Raw genomic sequence first — 25,432 nt, 5'->3', positions numbered from 1 at the left:
GCTTGAGGCTAGGAATTTAAGACCAGCCTGAGCTAGGCTCCATCTGTACAAAAAATAGAAAAGATTAACCAGGCATGGTGGCATGGCATGCTCCAGCTATTCTGTTCAGGACAGGAGAACTGCTTGAGCCTAAGAGTTTGAGGGTTCAGTGAGCTATGATGACACCTGTGTACTCTAGCTTGGGCGACAGAATGAGACTGTCTCAAAAAAAAAAAAAAAGAAGGAAAGATGAGGCATTTAGCTATGGGAACAAGATGTGCCTCATATATATCTGGGTACTTTTTCTTCCCCTTCGTGCTGTGTGTACTGTGTTCATTCAGATTTATACCTGAATGTACTGTGTTCATTCAGATTTATACCTATTCAGTGGTACCTTTCTTGATGATGCAATGAAATAATATTTATTCCTAATTCCTGCCTGGAACTTCGCTAGAAGGGGTTTTTTACCCACCAGCCTTGGACTGTCTTGGTAAGGTGGGTAGCTCCACTGGACTTGGTTTATTTCAGAGAACCTGGCTGAGGAGTGCTCTCATGGCAGAGCCTAAGGAGGGAGATGAACCAGCTCACATCTGGTAGCTGGCTCCTTGGCTGTAAAGAAAGACAGATGCTGGTTCTGTGTTCCTACTCAGTCTCTTCCTATTTCTATTTGCCCTGGACTTAGTAGCAGATGACAGAGTACCAAAGTACTTGGCCTTTCTCCCGCTTTCTTCAGCCATGCCTCTTACTGCCATTGCCAGTGCTTGTCCACTTTTGCCACCTGGCCCAAGAGTGTCAGCTGTGGCCCAGTTCCTTCCCCTATACAGTCCCAACTGTATGTTTGCATTTCCCACTGCAAATAGTTGAAGTTAAAACCAGAAAAAAAAAATTATTCCTAATTAGGAATTTATGTATGTGTAAATGTACATTTTTTTTTTCTGTGTTATTGTTCAAGAAACAGTCTGGTCATTTTATGTTTCTCATAACTAGGAACCGTGATTTCTACTAGGAAAGAAGAACTGATTGCAATTCTTGATCATTTTAACATCCAGGTAATTGCTAAATTTGTGTTTCAGATTAATGTGCGCAACTGGTTGATATTTGGTGTGATTTTATCTGTGGTGTAGAAAAAATTAATGGCCTCATTTTATTTAGTAAATTGACCTCAGGAAGAATATGTGTAATAATTATTAGTTAAATTCTCTAAAATTTACTAATTGAACATGTATTGTCAATACATAATATAACACCTTTAATTTGATAGCTCAGTCAAGATCATCTCTATACTGGTATGTGTTAAAATTTATGTTAATAAGGCTGTAAAATTTCCTTACTGCCTTTTATCCTAGGCATAACAGCACCATTGTTCTCCAAGCTTAGTTGCTAAATTCTTGAAGAAAGAAAATTTACTTTAGAAAGATGAAGTATCTCTCTTTGTGTTTTAGTGTTATTGATTACTCCTGTATCTTTTCTGCTAAGATTTGCCTGAATTAATTGGAAATAGGGCACGTGTAGTCCTGTTAACATTAACACTGGAATTGTTTTTAAAGCTCACCTGATCAGGCCTCTTATTTTGCAGATGAGTAACAAGGAGGCAGAAAAACTAAATTTATCCTTCAAGTTGTCTAGGTGTGGTTATTGGTAGAGCATGGATTGGGATGCAGACTTCCATATTTCATTCTAGTTCTCTGTGCACTGTGCCATGCCTTGTTCCAGAAATAGAACCGTAATCCTAGTTACCAAAAAGAGAACAATTAGGAGTCTGAGTCTCTTTCCCACTTTGATCTAGAATATAGCTACCTAGAATGTCTTTCTATGATGGTAGAAATGTCCTGTATCTGTGCTGTCCAGGGGGGTAATTGCTAGTCACATGTGGCTGTTGACCACTTGAAACATAGGATGGAGAAACTGAATTTTTAATTACATTTAATTTTACTTAGGTAGAAAAAGTTACATGTGGCAGGTGGACTTGCATGCCAGATAGCACAAGTATAGGAAAAATGATTTTTTAAATATGGAGAAAAGCATATACACCAAATAAATTTCAGGGAAAAATGCTGAATTCTAGATAATTTGTTAGAATCAGGAAAGCCAAAAGCTAGAATTGATGGAATCATAGGTGTTGGGAGAATATTGAAGGGCATTCACTGTAGTTACCAACCTTTGTACTTGACCTGTGTAGACTCTCTACTCTGTTCCTGCAGCACAGCAGGTGTTTGAAAGGATAGTTGTGGGGAAATCATCCCTGCCTCAAGCTTCTTATTCCCTACAGTGGTTAGCTGTATTTATTAGAAAGTTTTCATCATGTCGAAAGTTGAATAAAGCCTATTTCTCTAAGCTCCCACTTTCTTGGGAATGCAAAACATATTTATTCTGTCTTGAAATATTTGATTATCATAACTCCTTTTTAAGAACTAGAGCTCTGCTGTCCAGTAACCAGTAACTACAGGTAGATATTGAGTGCTTGAAATGTGGGTAGTTCAAATTGAAAATACATAGCAGATTTGGAAGACTGAATAAAAATGAATAAGTTGGTTTTTCATGTTGCTTTTCATATTATGACTTTCATATGTTAAAGTGATAATATCTAGGAAAATGAATTAACATGAATGTTCATGTTAATGAACATGAATGTTAACATGTTAAAATATATTAACATGAATTTGACCTGTTAATCTTTATGTTTTTAACGTGGCTAACGGAAAATTGATAATCATGTGTATGACTTGAATTGTATTTCTGTTGGACAGTGCTGGTCTGGAATAACCAAGGAGGAGGAGAATATTTAACATCTTTAAGAACCTCTTTATGTTTGTCTCCCATGCCTCCCTTTCTTATTCTTTTTCTGAAGTTTACATGTTTGTGCTTAATTTTTCTAAGAGTAATATTGGGACTAGGAACTCCATGTCAGAAACAGTCAAAAAGGGTATGAGAGAAAAGATACAAACTTTGGTGAAGCTTTCAATCCAAAGTTGGTAGTAAGGCATTTGTCGTTAAAGTTACCACAGTAGGCCTTGTAACATGTCAGACACAGTGTGAAATTAAGATGAAGGGAGACATTGTAAAGAATATGTGATAATTGGAGTCTGGTCTATGTAGATAATAAGAAATATTTCCCATTAAGATTTTTTTATAGATGGTAAAATTGTATAATCCAGGTGATGGGCACATTTGTAACTTTGACTCAAACTCTACAAAGCAATTCATGTAAACAAAATATTCATATCCCCATAATCGTCTGGAAAAATCAGTTTTTTAAACGGTAAAAATGAAGTGTTTAAAGCTTTTTTCATTTATCTATAACCTATGAATAAGATTTGTTATTAGTACCAAAAGTATAAGCAAATAATGACCTTGAATCTTTTGAAACAGGTTGTTATTTTCTTTTTTACGCTTTTCCAAGTGTACTTTGATAGTCTTGTTAGCAAAGGTGGTTTCGTTTAGGCAATGGCTTGTTTAAAATGATTCTACTGGGTGGGGCCTGTGGCTCAAGGAGTAGGACACCGGCCCCATATATGGGGGGTGACAGGTTCAAGCCTGGTCCCCAGCCAAAATGCAAAAATGAATTTAAAAAATGATTCTGCCTCCAAAAGATAGATGTGACTTCATTATTTCCATTTGTTTTATAATATCCTCATGAAGGAATAAAAGATACATGGGAAATCTGAGGAGCTTCTATAAGAAAAATGAGCAGTACTTGTTAATCATATTTCTGTTTAGAAATAACTGAGTGGGACTTTTTGTATTTATTTGGAAAAACTATTATATGTAACTGACTTGCTCAAGGCTATGTGGGAGGTTGGGGATGAAGCCCAGATAAGAACCCAGGGTAGCTGATTTCCATGCTAGGACTGTTCCTGTTCTTTTGGCCCATGATTAGCCAATAGCCTAAGAGTGATAATCCAGAAAACAGGCGGAGGAAGTGAAAAGCTTTCCAATAAAAATACTTCTTCACAGGGCTCTTGTACTTATGCCTTCATGTAAGTGCGGAATATTGAATTTTGGTGAAAGTATTTATTTTGGCATAATGAAATTCTAAAGCATTTTTCCTGCATTAAAAATTTCTAATGTTTTTTTCTTTGAATTTTACCCAAATTCTATGAACTTTGGCTAGTGCTTAGCCTTCTTGATGGCAGCTTGTAATGTACATTTCCGTTTTACTTATCTTTAAACATGAAAATGAAATAATGCAAAATATTTTTTCTTTATTTCAGGTGGATAATCCAGTTTCTGTTTTAACACAAGAGATGAGCAAACAATTCCTACAGTCTAAAAATGAGGGAGACAAATACAAAGTAAGGGGCCCCAAATTAAGTATAAATCTACCCCAAAGGAATGGATTTAGATAGATTTCATGCTCACAGGACAGAGACTGAGTTTTGTTTTGTTTTATTTTTTAAAACCACCATTGTAAAGTAACAGCATAGGATTAGATTAGGAAATTGTTAAGTGAGATGGGAGTATAGTTTTCTTGGTAAATCTGTTTGGACTTTTTGGCTTTTAATTTTGAATCTTAAAGGAAATACAAGGTAATAATTGGCTATACATGCCTAACAACTCGTAACCATTAAACTATTTAAAATTTTAAAAGCTAACAAAATATTTGCTCCTGAACTTTCTGTATAACCTTTTGGTAATTCCTATTTTAAAAATTTCAGACGCACCAAGATCAAAGCCGAAATGTTTTTAGCCATCTTTGCTTAAAGAATGGAAGAATTAGTGAAAATGAGCTTTCAAAATGGTATTTTCTTTCATGGAGTTTTAAGAGCTTTCACAAATGAACACATAGATGTAAGCCTAGCAGTTCAGTAAATTTGAGTCAGAAATGTATTGTTTTGTGTTTACGTATACTTATGTTTTTAATTTCGTTGTACATAATTGGTCTCAAAGTTTTTAGAGATCAAATTTTTCTTTTTTTTCCCCCCAGTTGCTTGGAAGTTTACAACTCCTTATTGTGTTTTTCTCCTTGTTTTAGTTCTTCATGAAAGCAACCCAACTTGAACAAATGAAGGAAGATTATTCATACATTATGGAAACAAAAGAAAGAACAAAGGAGCAGATAAATCAAGGAGAAGAGGTTTGTAAACACTTGTTATAAATCTTTTTGAGATCAGCCAAACTCCTGTAGTAGTACTCAAGGTAAATGGTGTTGTGAAATTACGTATCTTTCTCTATATAGATAAAAATATTTCTATAGCATTCCATGACGTACATGAAGTATGTTTTTTATATTTGAATACTTACTAGCCTTTATCTTTTGTTTTGTAATAATGGATATGAACATGTCTCACTTTCTCTAGTAGAAAATAAGCTAGAAGATGGGGCAGCATCTACATGTTTATCCCTTAATATGTGGCTAATTGGTTCTATAATAAGGTATCACTAATTCTCACTAAGTGGTTTAAAAACTGTAACGTTTCTTATGTTGGGATAATAAGAATAAGACTCACACTGATATTAAAGATAGTGTGCATTTATAATTACAGTGGTAATTATAAATTATAGAGATGACTCTTTCATTACACTGGTGAAATATTAACATTCCTTAAGCAACTGATAGCTTGGTAGCAGCTGTCACATCATATTACTAGCTTGGCAGCTGTGCAAATTTGCTTGAATTTTAAATCACTCACACCAACCATGACTTATTTAAATTTGTTTCTACATCTGGTATATTTTGTTCTTTTACTTTCTTCTTTATATTTCTGATGATCTAAACTTTTATCTGATAATCAATGACTTCAAAGTCATAAGGCTTACATTATAGCTGTTTATCCAGTACATTAAGCCCCATCAATTTTTACATGATTCTAGATCTGATTCTTTTGTTAGTTTTATGCAGCCATTTGAGTTCTCATCAACTTTTTAGCTTATCCTTTTTTTTTTAGCTTATCCTTATGAGATAGAATTGTGCTAATGATTGACATAAAATTCATTAGATGTTATACTGACCTTTTTACTTCAGGTTTTTGAGGAATGCTTATTTTAAGTTAGGTCTATAATTGTGTGGCTCATTTAGTGAAAACTTAAAAATGGAGGCAGAGTATATTTTTATTCCCCATATCATCCTTTTAAGCATGGATTACATGATGGTGTGCAAGGAGCTACTATAAACCACAGAATTAATATAGCACACTTTCTTAGAGTATCACTGTTACTGTTTCCTTGTGAAAGGAAATATTTGCATATTCAAATAAGCCCTACATCCTTTACGTTATATTTATTATTTTAAAATAATAAATTGGGAGTTTGATGAAATTTGTTTGCTTCTGACCTCTTGGGATTAAACACAGACTTTCTCCATGATATACTTTGTCCTCAACAATTAAAGATGTTTTGGTAACGAAGTTTAAGAAGCACTTCCCTATATTGTGCAGCAAAGTTCTAGATATGTTATATGCACTTCATAAAAACTATTTTCCTAATTGATTAAATGCCCTGTAGTCTCAAAATAAACTTTGAGTTTGAATAGTTAAATCTTTAAGAAATAGTTTTATGAAGGTTAGAAACTACAAATAAATATCAGGATTCATAGGGTTATGGACTTAACCATGTAGCAGCAAACATAGACGGTAAAGAATTTGAGTATAGTGAGCACTTGGTTTGTGCAAAAGTACTCCCTAGGGTATTGGTAGTGAGGGGCAGGGTAGGTAATGACAGGGGAAGTTACTAAGGAAATGCTGTCAAAGGTAAGAACCAAATGATGAATAATACAGGCAAAGGATGGTGGGAGTAAGGAAAAGTGTTCTAAGAAATAGCATGGTTCAAGTCTCAGGGCAGTAAAGCACGTGGTGCCTTTAAAAAATAAACTGGAAGAATTCTACATTGGCTAAAGTGAATTTGAATGCAAGAGTGAGGGATGAGAGGCCAGATTATGGAGGGCCTTGTAAACTTTAAGGGCAGTAGAAGACATGAAAGTGGATGATTTGATTAATTATGTATATTCAATAGATTATTCTTGTTCTGCTATAGAAGACAATGAACTGCTATAAGGGAAGAATAGATGTAGAGAGGTCAGTACTGTTCAGGGAGATGGTGATGGTGTAAGGTAGTGTATTGGCAGTAGTAGAGGAGAGAAGAATTTTGAAATGATCTAGAAAGATATTGTAGGGGATATGGAGGGATAAAGTTAAGGCAGAGGCAGCAAGGGTGACCCAGTGACCTCCAGATTAATTACCTCAGTAGCACAGTAAGTTTGTTGAAATAGAAAACCTGGTAAGAGCAGCCAGGTTTTTTCTCTTTTTTCTTTTCTTTCCTATTTTCTTTCTTTTAGAAAGATGAATTCCGTTTGGACACATTAATTTTCATTTGGACACATTAATTTTAAGGTTCTTATAAAGCATCCAAGTGGAAATGTCAAGTGGGAAGCTGGAAATACGAATTAGGAATATGGAAATAAAGTATGACCTCTGTAAACATTTAGGTGGCATCAATATTTTATTAGTATCTATCTAAGCTGTAAGAATAACTTAGACTGCTGAGGGGAAAAGGAAAAGTCAGCACAGGCCCCAACCATGAGGAATGTTAGTAGGGGGCATGAGAAGCCAAGGGAAGAGAGAAATGGGGAAGGAACAAGTCAGGACTGTGAGATGTGCTGTGTGGTCAACCACTGTAAGAATCAACAGACTCACTGTATACAGTGACATAAGTCATAGATGACAGTGGCAAGATGGGTGAAAACAGAAGCCACATTTGTGGGATTGAAAACTGAAGAAACGGAGAATATAGACATAATTTTCATGAAAATTGGGTAGAAAGGGAAGAGGAGTTTTAGAGGAGAAGGGGGTGCCAAGGGATGGGTAGTAGTGGTTTTGTTTGAAAGTTGGGAAGTAAACTAGTAGAGATGAATGTGGTAAGGAAAGGAGTCAGTTAAGAGAGTGAAGCGGAAACAAAGATAAAAATATGGGCTGGGAAATCAGTGAATTTAGACCTTTGAGAAGGAAAAAGGTGGGGTCCAAGATAAAGGTAAGGGAGGGGCTAGACCTCAATATGGTGAGGCCACCTCTGTTATGTTGCAGAAGGATGAGATGACTGCTTTAGATTTATAGATAAGGTTGTTGGCGGCTGGAGGGAGTTTCTTTCTGATAGCTTCTAAATTCTCTGAAGCTGGAGATGGGGAATGAATGGGAATAGGTAGCAGTGTGTGTGAGGTTTGGAGAATAGTATTGGGTTGAAATAATCCTGGAGCATGGGAAAGTGAATTGGATAGGGAAACAAGGTAAGATCTATAGTGTTAAGACCCTATTTGAATATGATGAGCATGAATAGAGAGGGTGCTAGCTACCTATATAGGACATGAAACTTAAAAGCCACTTCAGAAGCTGTCCTAATGTCATGATATTTAATATTTGTTTGGTTATTTTATTTATTAATTATTAAAACAGAACTTAAGTAAGAACAATTGTCACTTGTTTGAATTTTGAAAATGCATTCATTCTGATCCTTATATTCCCTCTTATATTTTGGAAAAACACATCAGTTATGTCTATCAGATACAGAATAAACAGGGAAAATGAGAGGGCGAGTTTGGGGATTTTTCTATACTTGTGTAGTCTTGAACTTTTAATTCCTTTGCTTTCTTCATCTGATGAAATGGCCAACATTTTTATAGTGCTGAAAGTAACAAAATTATTGCACCTATTAAATGTATATCAAAGAACCAGAAATATTTTTATTTAACAACATTTCCTAATAAATCTTATGTGGTACTTGTTTAGGCATTGTTTTCAAAAGAAATATATTTGCAAAGTGTCATTTTTTAATGTTAATAAGAAATAAATTCTTTTTTTTTTTTTTTTTTTTTATTAAAGCGACTTACTGAACTAAAGCGCCAGTGTTTGGAGAAAGAGGAACGTTTTCAAAGTATTGCTGGTTTAAGTACTATGAAGACTAATTTAGAGTACTTGAAACATGAAATGGCTTGGGCAGTGGTAATTTTCACTTACTTACTTGTTCACATATGTTTGTGTATGTAGAATATATTTGGATATTGTTGATATTATCAGTGATTTGCTGTATGATTTCTTCTTTAGGTCAATGAAATTGAAAAACAATTGAATGCAATCAGAGATAATATCACAATTGGAGAAGACCGTGCTGCTAGGCTTGACAGGAAAATGGATGAACAGCAGGTAATTACAGTTTTTAAAATAAAGAGCTTTGGTACGTCGAATCATAGAAATTGCTGATAGACTACTTGTGACCCACAAAGTGGCAGTATCAACATATATTCAAATATATGTATCTGTGTTTGAATTTATTACTCAGGTGAAGCAGACCTAACCTTTTTCCAAAGCCTGTTTAGCAACTCTCTCTTTTTTTTTTCTTTTTTTGAAATAGAGTTTCACTCTGTCACCCAGGCTAGAATGTAGTAATATTATATTAACTGTTTACTGAAGTCTTTTCTGTTAATTTTCCTCTATTTTGCCTTCCAAGTGCTTCCAGAGTGCTGTAACTTGGATTTTTGATCATATTTTCTCTCACTTTGTTTAGAGAATTAAGTTGTAAGCTGTTCATTATGGAATGTAGGGCCCTTCTACCCCTTCATCTCATTTCCCATTATTACCCTCTGAAGCCCAGCAAAATTTTTAGTTTCTAAAATAGATGTTAATAGCTTTGCACATGCTCTTCCATCTGTGTCCAACACCCTTATCTAAATTATCAGCTGATATATACTTTGATCTTTCACATCTCAGTTCAAATGCTACTGTCTTTTGAAGGTGTTCTCGACTTTTTCTGGAAGACCTCTGGTTCTTTCTCTGTTTTACCACAATTATAAATCGGTATGCCCTATGTAAGCATTGTTATATATAAACTATATCATCAGTTCGTATTGTTTCTCTACTAAATTTTGTCTGTCTCCTTTTAATTACTTTATTATATCTTTGTATGCCCAGAGGATAACAAATTTGTTGGATAACTAAATGTTAAATTATATTTTAGTATTTTATATGATTATGTTTGTTTACTTAGTGTCTTGAATGAAATTAATTTTATTCTCCAGGATATGAACTAAGTGTAATTATTTTTAATTGTTCTCTCTTTATCAAAGAAAAAATATACTTCAATAATGTTATTTTCTTAAAGGTTAGACTTAATGAAGCAGAAAAAAGGTACAAGGATATTCAAGATAAACTAGAAAAGATTAGTCAAGAGACAAACGCACGAGCTCCAGAGTGTATGGCATTGAAAGCAGAGGTCACTGCTAAGAAAAGGGCCTATAATGAAGCTGAGGTGAGAGAACTCTTCTAATCTAGATTGTTAAAAGCTGTGTAGCAAATATAAGGACTGTTGATCTCTTTTAAAAGTAAATGTTCTGTACCTGGGTTGAAATCTGTATTGCTTTCCGACTTCAAATGACCATTTATGTATTTTATTTAAAAAATATATTTCTGCACATATTCAGCCTCTAACTTGGAGATTTGGCAGAAATGGACTTGACTGGGATCTTTATCTTTTCATTTTACTAAAGCATGTCTAACTTTTTGTTAGGTTTTATATAATCGTTCTCTAAATGAATATAAGGCATTAAAAAAAGATGATGAGGAGCTTTGTAAAAGAATTGAAGAACTTAAAAAAAGGTAAGATAGTTACTTTGCCGTTTTCATGATTACTTCATTTTGTGATAAAGTAATCTAGGTGCAATAGGGCATTATAGTTTCTGTATTGTTAGAATTTTATTACATTGGCTTGCTTTTTTTAAATGTTAGGTTTTTTATTTAACACTTTTCCCTTTGGATTATTTACTGTTAGTACTGATCAATCTTTGGAACCTGAGCGGTTGGAAAGGCAAAAAAAAATATCTTGGTTAAAAGAGAGAATAAAGGCCTTACAGGATCAAGAAACTTCAGTCAGTCAAGACATTGAACAGTTTCAACAAGCCATAGAAAAAGACAAAGAAGAATATGCCAGAATTAAGTAAGTTGCAACCTTAGAATGACTTTTTTCAATCACTTGAGCATCACATAGTTTTGCTCTTCATTTGCAAAAAGAAAGAAAAAGTCGTTTTTTTCTAGATAATAAGGCATCTTCTAAAATCACTTTTTAATAACTTTGATACTTACTGAGTTGAACAATTTCTGGGATTCCTAGTTTATCACTGTGTGTCAAATTTTTCCTGCTGAGTTTTGAAGACTTCTTGACTGTTTTTCTCTGGTAACACCATGTTCAAATAAAGAATTGCTTTTTTAGTTTTTAGGGTAGCTGGGTCATTCATTGGTGCTGATATGATAGGCAAAGGCTGAGTAGCAAAGTATTTCTGTATAACTGTGTCACATATCTGTCCTGTTTATCTACTTTTGTTTTTCAGGAGGGAAGAATTAGATGTGAAGCATATACTGAACTATAATCAGAGGCGACTGAAAGAATTGAAAGACAGTAAAACTGATCAACTAAAAAGATTTGGTCCCCAGGTTCCAGCTCTTCTTGAAGCAATAGATGATGCTTACAGACAAGGACGTTTTACCTACAAACCTGTAGGCCCTTTAGGTATTTGCCATGTTTTAATTGTGGATATAATAAACATTACAAATAAGTTTATTTTCTGAAAGGGGTCTTTTTGAATCTAGTTTTAAAATTCCCTTATTAAAGAGCTATATAATTACATGTGAATTTTACTAATAACGTATTTTTAAAAATACAGTAATTTTACTTCAAATAACAAAGTAATAAAATCATGTTAAATTCTGTAGCTTTTATTTTGTATTTTTAAAGCATAAAATAGCCAAAGAAAGAGAACTTAGGAAGGAGAAAAGAAATGATAGGGTTGAATAATCTGGTTCTTATTTTTCTCCTGAATGAATAAATGAATAAACTAACTTAAGTATGATTTATTAATCAGAAAATCTAGTACTGGTAAATCCAGCATCAAGGACACTCACTGGAATTTTTCTAACCTTTGTAAAATGACTTTCATAGTTTCTATTTAGGTCAGACTACATGATTTCTAAGTTCTCTTCTAGCCTTAAAATCTGTGGTTATTTATTCCCATATATTTACGGTATTTTAAAAACTATTCTTAGTCAATTTCTCCTTGATAATTCTCTCTAATTCTGTACATCATTAGGTGAAAATGATGCTATAAATATAAATATATCTCATTAGTAAAGTATTACATTTAACAGTTACAATGATGTCTCTTCATTTAAATGATTTATGAACCTTTACAACAGGATCCGTTTCAGTGAATGAGGCTTTTTTCCCTCATCTCTAAATCTCCAATTTCAATATTAACCAGCTTTACAGGACATAATAATCTGCAAATCTGGGCAGTGCCTATGGCTCAAAGGAGTAGCCGGCCCCATATACCAGAGGTGGCAAGTTCAAACCCAGCCCCCGCCAAAAACTGCAAAAAAAAAAAAAAAAAAGGAATCTACAAATTGTTTGACTTAATTTTTCAAATACCATTGAGAGGCTGGAATAATACAAACTTATATAGGAAAGCTGCTGCTGGCTTACATTAGAGTGCGGCAATTTTTTTCACAAGGTTTGGTGAGTTTTCTCTTCAGTGTATCTAGTGGTTATATGGAGATTTCCCATTCACTTAAAACAAGATCTGTAATATTATTTAAGCTACTTTATGTGAAAAAAAACTTTTAAAGACATTTATGAAATAAAATAGACAGATAGTTATATTACTATTGTGAACGAGTGCTTATGAGCCCTTCTACATTTTTCTCTTGCTTTTAGGAGCTTGCATTCATCTTCGGGACCCTGAGCTTGCTTTGGCTATTGAATCTTGCTTGAAAGGACTTCTACAAGCCTATTGTTGCCATAACCATGCTGATGAAAGAGTCCTTCAGGCACTGATGAAAAGATTTTATTTACCGGGGACCTCACGGCCACAGATAATAGTTTCTGAATTTCGGAATGAGATGTATGATGTAAGACACAGGTAAAGAATCAACAATTAAATACTGTTTCTAGTTTGCTAAATCACGTGCAAGATTGAAAAGAGTTAAAACACTTGCAGTGTTAATCATATCTTTACTACTGATTTGCAGAATTTTACCAAGCCACTTTTAATTTCTGTCTAGGCATTGGAGAAACATAAATAACTAAGAGATATTCCCTGTGAAGTCCTGACAGGTGGGAAACAGTATTGGGAAACAAATATATCACTGTATGGCATATAAGAATTATACCAATGAGGGAAATGATGCAGATCTAATCAAATTAACAGGGAGGTCCTGAGGAAGACGTTGGCCCTCATTACCCACAGTTTCACAGACTTCTATGAAGAGTTGTAACTGTTTTCTTTGACAACCTCGACATTTCTTTTCAGGAACTCAATAAAAATAGATATTGGTATCCCCAGATTGCATTTTAAAATTTCTTTGCTCTCTCATCTCCTTGTTTTTTTTACATAAAGCTATTTTTGCCCCCCCCCCCTTTTTTGTCCTTTTTGAGACAGAGTCTTCCTCTGTCACCTAGCTAGAGTGCAGTAGCATCATCATAGCTCACTGTATATAATTTCAAACTCTTGGGCTCAGGCAGTCCTCCTGCCTCAGCCTCCCGAGGGGCTGGAGCTAGTTTGCCACCACAGCCAACTAAGGCTGGTCTCAAATTCCTGATCTCAAGCAGCCCTTCTGTGTCAGCCTTCCAGAATGTTAGGATTATAGGCATGAGCCACTGTGCTAGGCTATATTTTTGCCTTTTTAAAAAATTAATTATAAAACTAAGTTCCTCATATTTGAATAAATTTGTGTATAAACAGTAATTGTCTTGTATATTTTTTGTAGACAATGATAAAATTGAATTATTAGATGCAGTTGTAGTTCAGATGAGAGAGTAATATCTCATATGTACTTTGGTGGGGATAATTTTAGAGAAGAGATGATAAATGATTAGTTTTTTAACTGATGAGTTTGACAGAAAAAGTTTTTTCCCTTCTAGACAAATAGAATTCTGTGTGCAAAACCCATGGAAGCATGACTTGCAAGTTATTTTGCAAAACACAGTGTCTACAGATTTGATAGGAATGAATAGATTGACAGATACTTATGACAAAAATCAGTAAAACTTGTTAATTGAATGTAAGAAAAGAAGGAATTAGGATGACTGCTAGATTTCTGCCTGCAGTAATTAGCTGAAGGTTATGCCATCAATTTATGAGAAATATAATTTATAAAAATAGATTCATCAAAGTGTATAAGTCTTATAATTGTTGGTTTTTTTTTTTTTTTTTTTTTTTTTGAGACAGAGCCTCAAGCTCTCCCCCTGGGTAGCGTGCCGTGGCATTACAGCTCACAGCAACCTCCAACTCCTGGGCTCAAGCGAGTCTCCTGCCTCCGCCTCCCAAGTAGCTGGGACCACAGGCGCCCGCCACAACGCCCGGCTATTTTTTGGTTGCAGCCGTCATTGTTGTTTGGCGGGTCCGGGCTGGGGATTCGAACCCGCCACCTTAGGTGTACGTGGCTGGTGCCTTAGCCGGTTGAGCTATAGGCGCCGAGCCATAATTGTTGGTTTTAAGCTGTTAGTTTAGAACCTAGCGGTAACCTAGGTGTTTGGAACCTAGGTGTTTTCTTTGTCTGCATGAGAATTTGACCTTATGTTAATTTCTTGCTCTCATTTCGGTTTCAAAAACCTAATGAGGCTTGGCGCCTGTGGCTCAAGCGGCTAAGGCACCAGCCACATACACCTAAGGTGGCAGGTTCGAATCCCCAGCCCAGGCCCGCCAAACAACAATGATGGCTGCAACCAAAAAATGGCCAGGAGCTGTGGCAGGCACCTGTAGTCCCAGCTACTTGGGAGGCTGAGGCAGGAGACTCGCTTGAGCCCAGGAGTTGGAGGTTGCTGTGAGCGTGATGCCACAGCACTCTACCCAGAGGGACAGCTTGAGGCTCTGTCTCAAAAAAAAAAAAAAAACCTAATGAAAGGGTAATTTTAGTTGTGCTATCAGACAACACAACATTTATGGTAAAAATGACCCTTGATAGGCTCATTGTGTCTGAACTGGGAGAACTCTAAACATGGGGTTGGGCACCAGTATGGTGACCCTTACTTATATTTGGTACCTTGTAAGGAACGTGGAAACCATTTCTATGAAGTTGTTATGGGAGATACAGGCTTCTGTGAAGAATATCTTCCTTAAACCTAAATTATCATTCTAAGACCAAAAAGTATAGTCCTAGAAAGCTAGGTGGCCTGTTCTGTGAACCACCACAAGAACCCCCATGAAGGGAGAGAATGCCTGGCACTGTCTTGCTGGCAAGTGTGTTTCTAGTCACTTGACAGTGTATCCATGACACAGGGAGTCCTGTGGCAGGGTGTGAAGGTGAGCTAGGTTCGTGTGGTGTAATGTCAGTTCCTTGGAAGTAGGTGAGTTCATGTGCCAAGAACAGGGGCCTTGGAAGTTGGGTAGGAAGTTTGGGAGTTTTTCTATTTAAGGGTTTAGCCTGGGTGCTAAGGAGAATGAGAGAAACTGACTCAAAAGTCTACTTCAGACACAGAAATCTATGGTGACTGCAGGATGTTTCAATAATAATGTTTGTTCACCTATAGACATGAGTGGAAAGTATGTCCTGTTAGGTTAATACTCCATCAGAAGTTTTTAAGGGTGAGTGAGAGCACAGAAGAGGAGAAGGGAAGCTGTTGGGACAGTAGTTCAAAGAAAATGAGCCCTGGAAGGGAAACCCACCGTAGTGAAGTTAGAGAGCCGACTCAACAGGCATGGCAAGCCCAGAGGAGAGAGGGTTGTGGGAAGAGAATTGAGAATTGAATGTAACACGTCAAATGATGACTAAGTCTTGTTTTGGCTTCAAGAGTAGATTGCTGAAGCACATGTTTTTGGAGTAGTAGAAGAAGTTAGATTCTAATTCTTTTGTGTGTTGGCAAGAGTCTTGAATGTGTTTGACATTCTGTCAACTTTAGTGACTATGAAAAATTTTTTTGGTATAAATTGTGGTTCTAATGCTAACAGAAACTTACTTTATTCATGGAAGCGTATATTAGATAATCTCAGCACAGGTACCTAGGAGGTGCCCAGCTCCCAGGGAGGTATTCAGAAAATGTAATTTCTTCTCCTACGAAGATGACTTTGTCTCCTCCTTTCAGAGGAAGTAGAAGTGACTGAGCTGCTCATCTTGTGACGTCCTCAGAACCGTGTTTACGTTTGCACTTGTTGCCGCATCTCAGTGGAGGAAATATTCTTCTAAGGCTGTGCTACTTGTGCCTGAATTACATACTTTCTTTCTTACCTTGCTCATGAACCATGTTTTAAAATTATTTCAACTCTCTCCTGACTGAGCCTTACGCTTTCCTATTCCATTGACTGCTTTCCCCTTGTCCATGCTAGGTCACTGATTTGCCTATCTCCTCTTAAAAATAACCTCCTCCTGGGGTGACCGCATTCACTCCTTGACCCACTACTGTCTGCTCTCTGAAATACTCAGTCCCTGTTGCTGATCTAATGGATATATGTGTATATTTTGGGGTGTGTGTTTATTTTATATTAGGCCTTAGGTATTACTAAATACACTTTCCTTGACTTCCTTGAAACACTATCCCTTTTGTTACTGTGACACTATTTTCTTGGCTCTCCTACCCTCCAGGTGTTTCTCAGCCTATTTTCTGGGCTTTTTTTCATCTACTCCTTTGATCATGGTGTGTCTCACAGCTCTGTTCTTGGTCTGTTAACACGTCTCACTTTACGTATTATTCTTATATTTGAAGACATTAAAAATAAACCAAATTTTAAGCATTTTTTTAAATATTTTATATTTGATTGTGGTATGTTTACCTGTTTACTTGGCTTTAGAAATCCCCTGTTTATATTCAGTGACTTCTGTACGCGTAATCAGGGTCTTGAAATCATTTTGTTTTGTCATTCCTCGTACCAGTGAGGCCAGTTGTGCTTGCCTAGATTTTATATGCAGTTTTTCCTTTCTTCTTGTGTTCTATTAGGCTTTCTACTTGACATTGTTTGGTAAACTGATTTCATAGTATCTGCTCCTTGTCTCTTGTCACTGACATCTCATTGCTAATATTCTAAATGAAAAGTAGAAAACTTTCATTTTCTGAGACTGATTCTGTAGTATCTCTCAGCATACCAATAATCATCATATAAGCTAGTATGAAATCAGTCCCAGGGAAGAGTAGTAAAAGGAAGGGGTGGTTGTGATTTGGCACTTTAGAGCAGACTAGTAATAGCAGCTCCATCTCATGATGGCACGTGCCTGTTCAGAACTGGTTCCTATTTCCTGCTGTAGAAACCTGTGCTCTCAGTAGGCTGCCCAGGGTCTGCATTTCATCCAAAGCTCGTACCTCCCATTCTCTTTCTTTGTCTCCTCATTTTCTACTTTGTTTCATGGACTGCTTGACATTTCTAGAACACCTGTGCCTTATTCTTTCTAAACTTGTACTTAAAACAAGTTGCACTTGAATTTAAACTAAGTATACAGTTTGCTTTAAAGCATTGTCAGTATGTATTTTCCTCTTAGATACCAACAGTCATTTCAAACTTAATGTGTCTAAAAGCCAAACTCCTGATTGCTTCTGGTTAGCTCAGTCTCACTATAACCTGCCAGTGTAACACCAGATTGTGTCATCCTTCTGCTCAGAGTGCCCTAAACTTCCCATTCATTTCCCTTCGCATAGGCCTAACCATGACTTCTAGGCATGCATGATCTGTTTTTTTTTTTTTTTTTTTTTTTTTTACCATCTTTCCTGGCCTGCCTCTAGATCAGTGGTTCTCAACCTTCCTAATGCCGCAAACCTTTAATAAAATCCAAAGGGGTCATGACCCACAGGTTGAGAACCGCTGCTCTAGATTCTCTCCTTGACTTGCTCAGTCCACCACAACACTCTGGCCTCCTTGCTTTTCTGATGTCCTTCTTGGGGCCTTTATGATCGCTGTTTTCTGTATCTGAATTGCGTTTCTTCTGGATACTTACGCGACTATCCCATTTCCTCAGGTGTTGGCTCACCGTGGTGAGGCTTTCCTGATCTTTTTTGTGTATAAAAGCACTATATGCTACTACTTTTCTATTCTTTCTTTTGCTTTATTGTGTTCCTGTTAAACATAATGTAAGCTCCATGAGGAAAGGATGTAGTCTGTTTTGTATACTGCTGTTTGAGTAGCTCTGGCAGATAGATATAAATACGTGTTGAATTAGTGGATGAATGACTAGGTATAACATAATATGTGCAAAGGCACTTTGTTTATTTTAGAATTCTAGGACTACGAAAACTTTTTTTTTGGAATTCTAGAACTAAGAAAGCACTACAAATACTACCATCATCTTTCCTTTAGCCTTTCATTTCTCTTATAGCTATATGCTTAGTATATTCATTCTTCTGTGCTGTGAATAGCTCTCAACAGTTTAGTCGAAAGATTAAATGTCTCTTTAAAGAGGTCAAACTGCAACTCATAAGAGTATCTTTTCTCTCGTATTTCCTCTGTGTTGATGATAAACTTTATTTCAGATTTTCTTATCTCGTCAGTGGAAGTGTTTAGCTATTTCAAATGTATTTTAATAATTTAATATTTATACATGATAAAAGTATAAGATTTAATAAGATCACAATTATTAATTACGACAGGTAGCTGGGGCCAGGTGCTGTGACTCACACCTATAATCCTTACACTCTGGGTGGCACCTGTGGCTCAGTGAGTAGGGTGCTGGCCCCATATACTGAAGGTGGAGGGTTCGAACCCGGCCCTGGCCAAACTGTAACAAAAAAATAGCCAGGTGTTGTGCCAGGTGCCTGTATTCCCCGCTGTTTGGGAGCCTGAGGGAAGAGAATCACCTAAGCACAAGAGCTGGAAGTTGCTATGAGCTGTGACACCACGGCACTCTACTGAGGGTGACAAAGTGAAACTCTGTCTCTTAAAAAAAAAAAAAAATCCTTGTACTCTGGGAGGCTGAGGCAGGAAGCTGCCCTGAGCTCAGGAGTTTGAGACCAGCCTGAGCAAGACCGAGACCCCCTATCTCTACTAAAAATAGAAATATTAGCTGAGTATTGGGGGGGGCATCTGTAGTCCTAGCTACTCACGAGGTTGAGGCAAGAGGATCTCTTTAGCCCAGGAGTTTAAGGTTGCTATGAGCTAGGCTAATGCCATAGCACTGTTGCCTAGGCAATAGATGAGTCTCTGTCTCAAAAACAGACAGACAGAAAAAGCAAACAGCAGGCTGCTGGGCATATTGATTAAGAATCTGATGCCTGGGTGGCGCCTGTGGCTCAGAGGAGTAGGGTGCTGGCCCCATATGCCGGAGGTGGCGGGTTCAAACCCAGTCCTGGCCAAAAACTACAAAAAAAAAAAAATCTGATGCACCAGCTGATGCCTGTAATCTTAGTACTTTGGAAGGCTGAGGCATATTACCTGAGCTCAAGAGTTCGAGACCAGCCTGAGCAAGAGTGAGACCACCATCTCTAGTAAAAAGAAAAACTAGCTGAGTGTTGTGACTGGCTCATATAGTTGAAGGCTGAGGCACGAGGATTGCTCAAACTCAGGAATTTCAGGTTGCTGTGAGCTATGATGTAACAGCACTCTACCTGGGGTGACAGAGTGGGACTCTCTCTCTCAAAAAAAAAAAAAAAAAGAATCTGGGCTCTAGAGCTGTTTGCTGTAAACCCTAGCCTAACCACTTAACTAGCTTTATAATGCTGGGGAACACGTTACACTTCATGAAGCATCTTCATATGGCAGAAAGTGGAGAGAGAATAGTATCTATCTTACATGGTTGTTAGAAGGATTAAGCTGATGGTTATAGTACGCTTGGAATAGTGTCTAGCACATAGTATTATATTAATGTTCGCTAAATAAATAAGCCTATTATAGATAGTTTTTAAACAATCTTCTGTAATCTTAATCTACTCACCTATTAAAAAATAAAGTACATATGATTATCATATGTATATTTATAATTTGATGTTTAACTTTCTGTATTTTTGTCTCCTAGAGCTGCTTATCATCCAGAGTTTCCAACAGTTCTAACAGCTTTGGAAATAGATAATGCAGTTGTTGCAAATAGCCTAATTGACATGAGGGGCATAGAGACAGTGCTACTAATCAAAGTAAGACCAGATCCTTGTATTTTATATCTTCCTTAAGTGTTTAGAACTAAAGATGGTCACATAAATTTTTGTTCCTCTTTTCTCATAGAGTTGTTGATGTGTTTCCCCATTGCACTTTCCCCTCACAGGACAATCTATAGGATGATGCGGAGCTGGTTGGGTTTTGCATTTTCTGCCCCCAGGAACTTTATAACTTTCAGCTATTCTTTGAAAAATAATTTCACAAATGGATATTACTCTTTTGGTGTATGGCACTATAAAATTTATTTTGTTCATTCTCTCTTGATTGGTGGCCAAATCCATTTTTTATTTGCCCTTACAGGCGTACATTATTATTACTCCAATTTTGAAATGAAGTACTTTGCTTGATATTTTACAAATTTTTTTTCATATAACGTTGTACTCTGTGAAATAAATCAATACTCTTCATCTTTGTATGTATTTTTATGTACTTGGTAGATCAGATCACCATATTGTTTTTTCTGACGACATATGTTTGCTGAGAAGGGACAAATAGATTCAAACAATTTTGTAATGAAGGCACACATAAATGAGTCTGCTTTTCTAATTGATAGAAAAATAATGGTCTCTGGTGGCACCTGTGGCTCAAGGAGTAGGGCATTGGCCCCATATACTGGAGGTGGCAGGTTCAAACCAGGCCCTGGCCAAAAACTGCAAAAAAAAAAAAAAAAAAAAAGAAGAAAAGAAAAGTAATAGTCTCAATAACCCATGTGTATGTTCATATTATGATTGTGAGTTTGGCTTGCTCATATTTTGGAAGAGTACTTGAAAAAAAAATAATGAAGCCTCGTCTTTACTTCCTTCAGGACTTAAATATTTTCATGTTTTCCCTGCATAATTGGGTATACTAGTCTTTTGTTGGAATTGCTATTCACTCAGATCTTTTCTAGGGTGTAAAGTCATTTAGAAAAAATAATCTGTATGAACTGGCCCAAAGTGATTATTTTCACCTAAAAAGGTACTTACAATATTGTAAAATTTTAATTGGACAGCAACTCTAGAATTTAAAAAGTACATTTGTTGGGGCTGGGCATGGTGGCTCATACCTGAGATCCTAGCACTCCGGGAAGCTGAGGCAGGTAGATTGCCTGAGCTCAGGAGTTGGAGACTACCCTGAGCCTAGAGCAAGACTCCCTTCCTAAAAATAGCTGGGCATTGTGGTGGGCGCCTGTAGTCCCAGGTACTTGGGAGGCTGAGGCAAAGCTTTTGAGGTTGAGCTCTTGAGCCCAAGAGTTTGAGGTTACTGTAAGCTGTGATGCCACCGCACTTTACTGAAGGCCACAAAGTGAGACTCTTTCTCAGGAAAAAAGTGCATTTGTCATGAAGTATTACGCAAAAACTCTTTAACGGTTTTAACTGTTTAAACCTTGAAAGTTGTTTATGAAATTCTTATATTTATAGAATTATTTCATTTGAATGTTTAAATAAAAATATTCAAATGAATACAATAATGATAGGTAACATTTTGAAATTATGTACATCAGAAATGATTTCTTACAGCCTTAAAAACATATTTTCTCCTATTTTTTTTTAGAATAATTCTGTAGCTCGTGCAGTAATGCAGGCCCAGAAGCCACCGAAAAATTGTAGAGAAGCTTTTACTGCTGATGGTGATCAAGTTTTTGCAGGACGTTATTATTCATCTGAAAATACAAGACCTAAGTTCTTAAGTAAAGATGTGGATTCTGAGATAAGGTTGGAGTCAAGTTTATGTTTACTATGTTATTACCATTGCTTCCTTTGGGTTTATATTGTTTCTTATTACTCCGTTAGTGTTTATTTCACTAAGGAATTACTAATAGTCTATCTCAGTACTTGGTATTAAAAGATCATTTAGCTGGATATAGAATTGTAGGTTGTTAATTATTTTTCATTGTCAGTTTGACAATAGTGTTCAGGAGTAAGAATGTTATTCTTACAACTGGCTGATCTGCACATTGTTCGTTACTTGCCCTCAAGGAGATAAGCTTAACTCAATGTAAATTATTTTTACTTTTTTTTTTTAATTAAATGATAGCTGTGTACATTAATGCAATCTTGGAGTACAATGTGGTGTTTTCAAATACAATTTGAAATATTTTCATCAAACTGATTAACATAACCTTCATGTCATTTTCTTAGTTATTGTGTTAAGACGTTTATATTCTGCTTTTAGAAAGATTCCCTTGTACCCTTGTAAGATAAACCATAGAGGTGATCCCACCAATCACCCATTCGCCCCCCTCCTGCCTCCCCATATTCTTAAGCTATAATTAGGTCATAGCTTTCATATAAAAGCTATAAACTAGTTTTATAATAGGGCTGAGTACATTGGATACTTTTTTCCCCATTCTTGTAACTCAATGTAAATTAGCTGTTTCTGTGCCCACTGTTTAGTTCTGCCAGTTTGTCCTAGGAACGGTATAGAGGATTGGTTTACATTCTGGCTCAAGCCCTTATTATGTTCTGACTGGTACTTTGAGTTGCACTGTTCTAGAAAGAAGATCTAGACACAGTTAAAGCACATGCCTAGGAAAACAGCTGCTAGAGAACACAAACTGAATATTTAAATGAAACTAAGAAATATATCTAATGAGATTTCAGGAGCGCACAAAGAATTTTTGGTACTGAAAAGACATAGTTCCCTTACTCAGCTAATTAAGGTAATGAATTGATGGGGTAGAAGAATGTAGAACATAAGTAAAAGAAATAGCTAAGAAAACTGAGCAAAAAATAATTCTAAATGCTTATATGTGTAGGGGAAATGAGAGCTTTGTTGCAATAAATTTCTTCTTCAAATAGTATTTGCCATTTTTGTGTGATTATGAGAGTAGAATAAAGGAAGATAACCATATGGATAGTGGAAAGTTGAGTAAACCTTGTTTGGCAACAGAAAAAGTTGAACGACCAGCAACTTGGATGTTGTGGCCCTTGCTTTTGTTTATTATCTCAGTGCTGTTTTCCTTATGCAAGTACACACAATGTGTAAGCTCTCAGAATAATAACCCATGTGGTTCATTACAAAAGTTACTTGCATATTTGTGAATTGTCAAAATACAGTAATATTTTTCTATAATTTTCTGAAGTCTATCTTTCAAATTGTATTGTTTCATTTCTTTTTTCAAACAGCACATATTTACTGATTAACTAATGTGTCAGACACCCATCTAGGTCCAAGATACAGCAGGAAAGGAGATAACACATGGAGCTTAAATCAAGAAGGGAGCGATAGACTGTAAGTGAGTATTAGGTCTAGGTGGTAATCAGTGTTGTGGCAACAAATAAAGCTTAGGGTAGTGTAAGAGAATGAGGGGTGTATTATTTTAGTTACCTGTGGGAATGGGGAATGTTGTATTCCTCAGACTCAAACAACTCATATACTCAGCTCAGGCTTCATACAGCTTTCATTAGGTAGCAAATGTTCTTTCTCTGCGTAAACTAGTTTAAAAACCTATGGGGGACACTATGTGAAAATCCTTTTATCAAATAAAAGGAAGTTGTAAAATTTATTTTATTAATGAAAGCAATTTTATTAATGCAAAGTATGTTGATTGCTTAAGTTTGTTCTAAATGTTAAAAAAATGCATAACAACAATATTGTCTTTGCTCATTTTGTCGGTTTCTATTTTTGGTTTAGGTTCTAGTTTTCAAAGTTTATTTACTTGGCAAAGTTTTAAAGCAAAATTAGTGAATATTAATATATTATGAAATAAATATCTCATAATAAATCCTGAGAAGCCCATTACATTTTTGCATCTGGCCCTATTTTTGGTACCCCCAAAATGGTCCAACTCTTCCTTTGTCCATTTTTATGATTTATTATTCATACACGTAACATTTATTGAGCACTATTTATTTATTTATATTATTTTTGTTGTCATTTGGGATTCACTGAGGGCACAAAATTAGGTTACACTGATTGCATTTGTTAGATAAAGTCCCTCTTATAATTGTGTCCCATCCCCGCAAGAGGTGTGCCATACACTGTGACCCTACCAAGGTGTCACAGTTGTACCAGTAAAAAAGAAAATAAAAAAGGTGCTAATTGAACCGTGACTGGAAAATGGTTTGAGATTTAGGAGATGTTAAACTGCAAAGTAATATGCATCTTAGTGGAATGTGGCCAACACCAGGGAATATTTCAGGGAAAAGTTATTTTTGTCTGCAAAGGTGGTTCTCTTCCACGAAGCACAGTTTAGGGAGACAGGTACTTGGATCAGTGGGGCAGGAAAAGATCACTTCTGAAGCCAGTTGACTCTGCTGCATGGAGACTCTTGCGTGGTTTTGGTATATGCTTACTTTGTTTTCCATTTCCTTTTCCTGTCCTCCTCTTCTTTCCCTTCACTCCTCACACATTTTTAGCATTTATTCACCAACACTAACTGTTAAGCCATTAGTTTTATTTGTCTTTATCCCTCTATGCCAGGTGTCCTCAAACTATGGCCCGCAGGCCACATGCGGCCCACCGAGGACATCTGTCTGGCCTGCTGGGTGTTTTTGCTGCCACTGCCTGTCCTGCTTAGCAGCCGAGTCGTCCTGGGGCTTGCAGTCTGAGCGACAGTGAACTGGCCCCCTGTTTAAAAAGTTTGAGGACCCCTGCTATGCCTTTGTTTGTTTCTTTCCGTCTTCTGCCCTTGTTGGTCCAGCTGATTGAAGACTTTAGAGAATGCAATTCAGTTGTCTCTTTTCTTAGACTCACTCTCATATTCCTGTAGACATATAGTATGTCACATTTTAATGTTATAGTTCCTAATATTTTTCTTTTTTAGGAATTACATCTCAATTCTGTTTCTACCTCTACCTACCACTATGCATAATGTCTCCCACACAGAAGTCATCCATACAGTTGACCCTTAAACAAAATGAGGGTTGGGGTGCTGACCTCCTGTGCAGTCAAAAATCCATGTATAACTTTTGACTGCCCCCAAACTTAATTACTAATAGCCTACTGTTGATTTACAAATAACATAAACAACTAACACAAATTTTGTATATTTATACTGTTTTTTATAGTAAAGTAAGCTAGAGAAAAGATCATGTTACCAAGAAGATCATAAGGAAGAGAAAATATATTTACTATTCATTAAGTGGAAGTGGATCATCATGAGATGATGGCAGAGGTAGAAGAAAAGCTGCCCGTAACACCCACACAGTTCAAAACCATGTTGTTCAGAGTTAATGAAATGACTAAAATGTGATTTTTAGTTTGGAAGATGTGTTTTGAAATTTTCTATAATAGATTTATGTTATTAATGACTTGGTAGGATTATAGAAATGGTTTAACAGAATAAGATATTGCAAATAAGTTATTAAAAGTAAACTTTCGGCTCAGCGCCTGTGGCTCAAGCGGCTAAGGTGCCAGCCACGTACACCTAAGGTGGCGGGTTCGAATCCCCAGCCCGGGCCCGCCAAACAACAATGATGGCTGCAACCAAAAAAT

General features: G+C 36.3%; 1 protein-coding gene across 4 annotated transcripts in view; it reads left to right on the top strand.

Moving 5' to 3' along the window:
- Positions 1–25,432, top strand: part of SMC6 (structural maintenance of chromosomes 6) — an 84,100-nt gene that overhangs the window by 23,686 nt on the left and 34,982 nt on the right. For all 4 annotated transcript variants that reach the window (XM_023511861.1, XM_003787408.3, XM_023511860.1 and 1 more), the window contains exons 7-18: positions 967–1,028; positions 4,191–4,271; positions 4,952–5,053; positions 8,787–8,906; positions 9,009–9,107; positions 10,063–10,209; positions 10,468–10,556; positions 10,729–10,893; positions 11,285–11,463; positions 12,664–12,868; positions 19,878–19,992; positions 21,548–21,708. In XM_023511861.1, the coding sequence (XP_023367629.1) occupies positions 967–1,028; positions 4,191–4,271; positions 4,952–5,053; positions 8,787–8,906; positions 9,009–9,107; positions 10,063–10,209; positions 10,468–10,556; positions 10,729–10,893; positions 11,285–11,463; positions 12,664–12,868; positions 19,878–19,992; positions 21,548–21,708 (1,525 nt within the window). The remainder of the gene's footprint in view (positions 1–966; positions 1,029–4,190; positions 4,272–4,951; positions 5,054–8,786; positions 8,907–9,008; positions 9,108–10,062; positions 10,210–10,467; positions 10,557–10,728; positions 10,894–11,284; positions 11,464–12,663; positions 12,869–19,877; positions 19,993–21,547; positions 21,709–25,432) is intronic.

Source organism: Otolemur garnettii, unplaced genomic scaffold (genome assembly GCF_000181295.1).
Source record: "Otolemur garnettii isolate 467f Iridium unplaced genomic scaffold, OtoGar3 scaffold00022, whole genome shotgun sequence".
Taxonomy (NCBI): Eukaryota; Metazoa; Chordata; class Mammalia; order Primates; family Galagidae; genus Otolemur; species Otolemur garnettii.
Note: the sequence above shows the minus strand (reverse complement) of the source record. Positions and strands in the feature narration are given on the sequence as shown.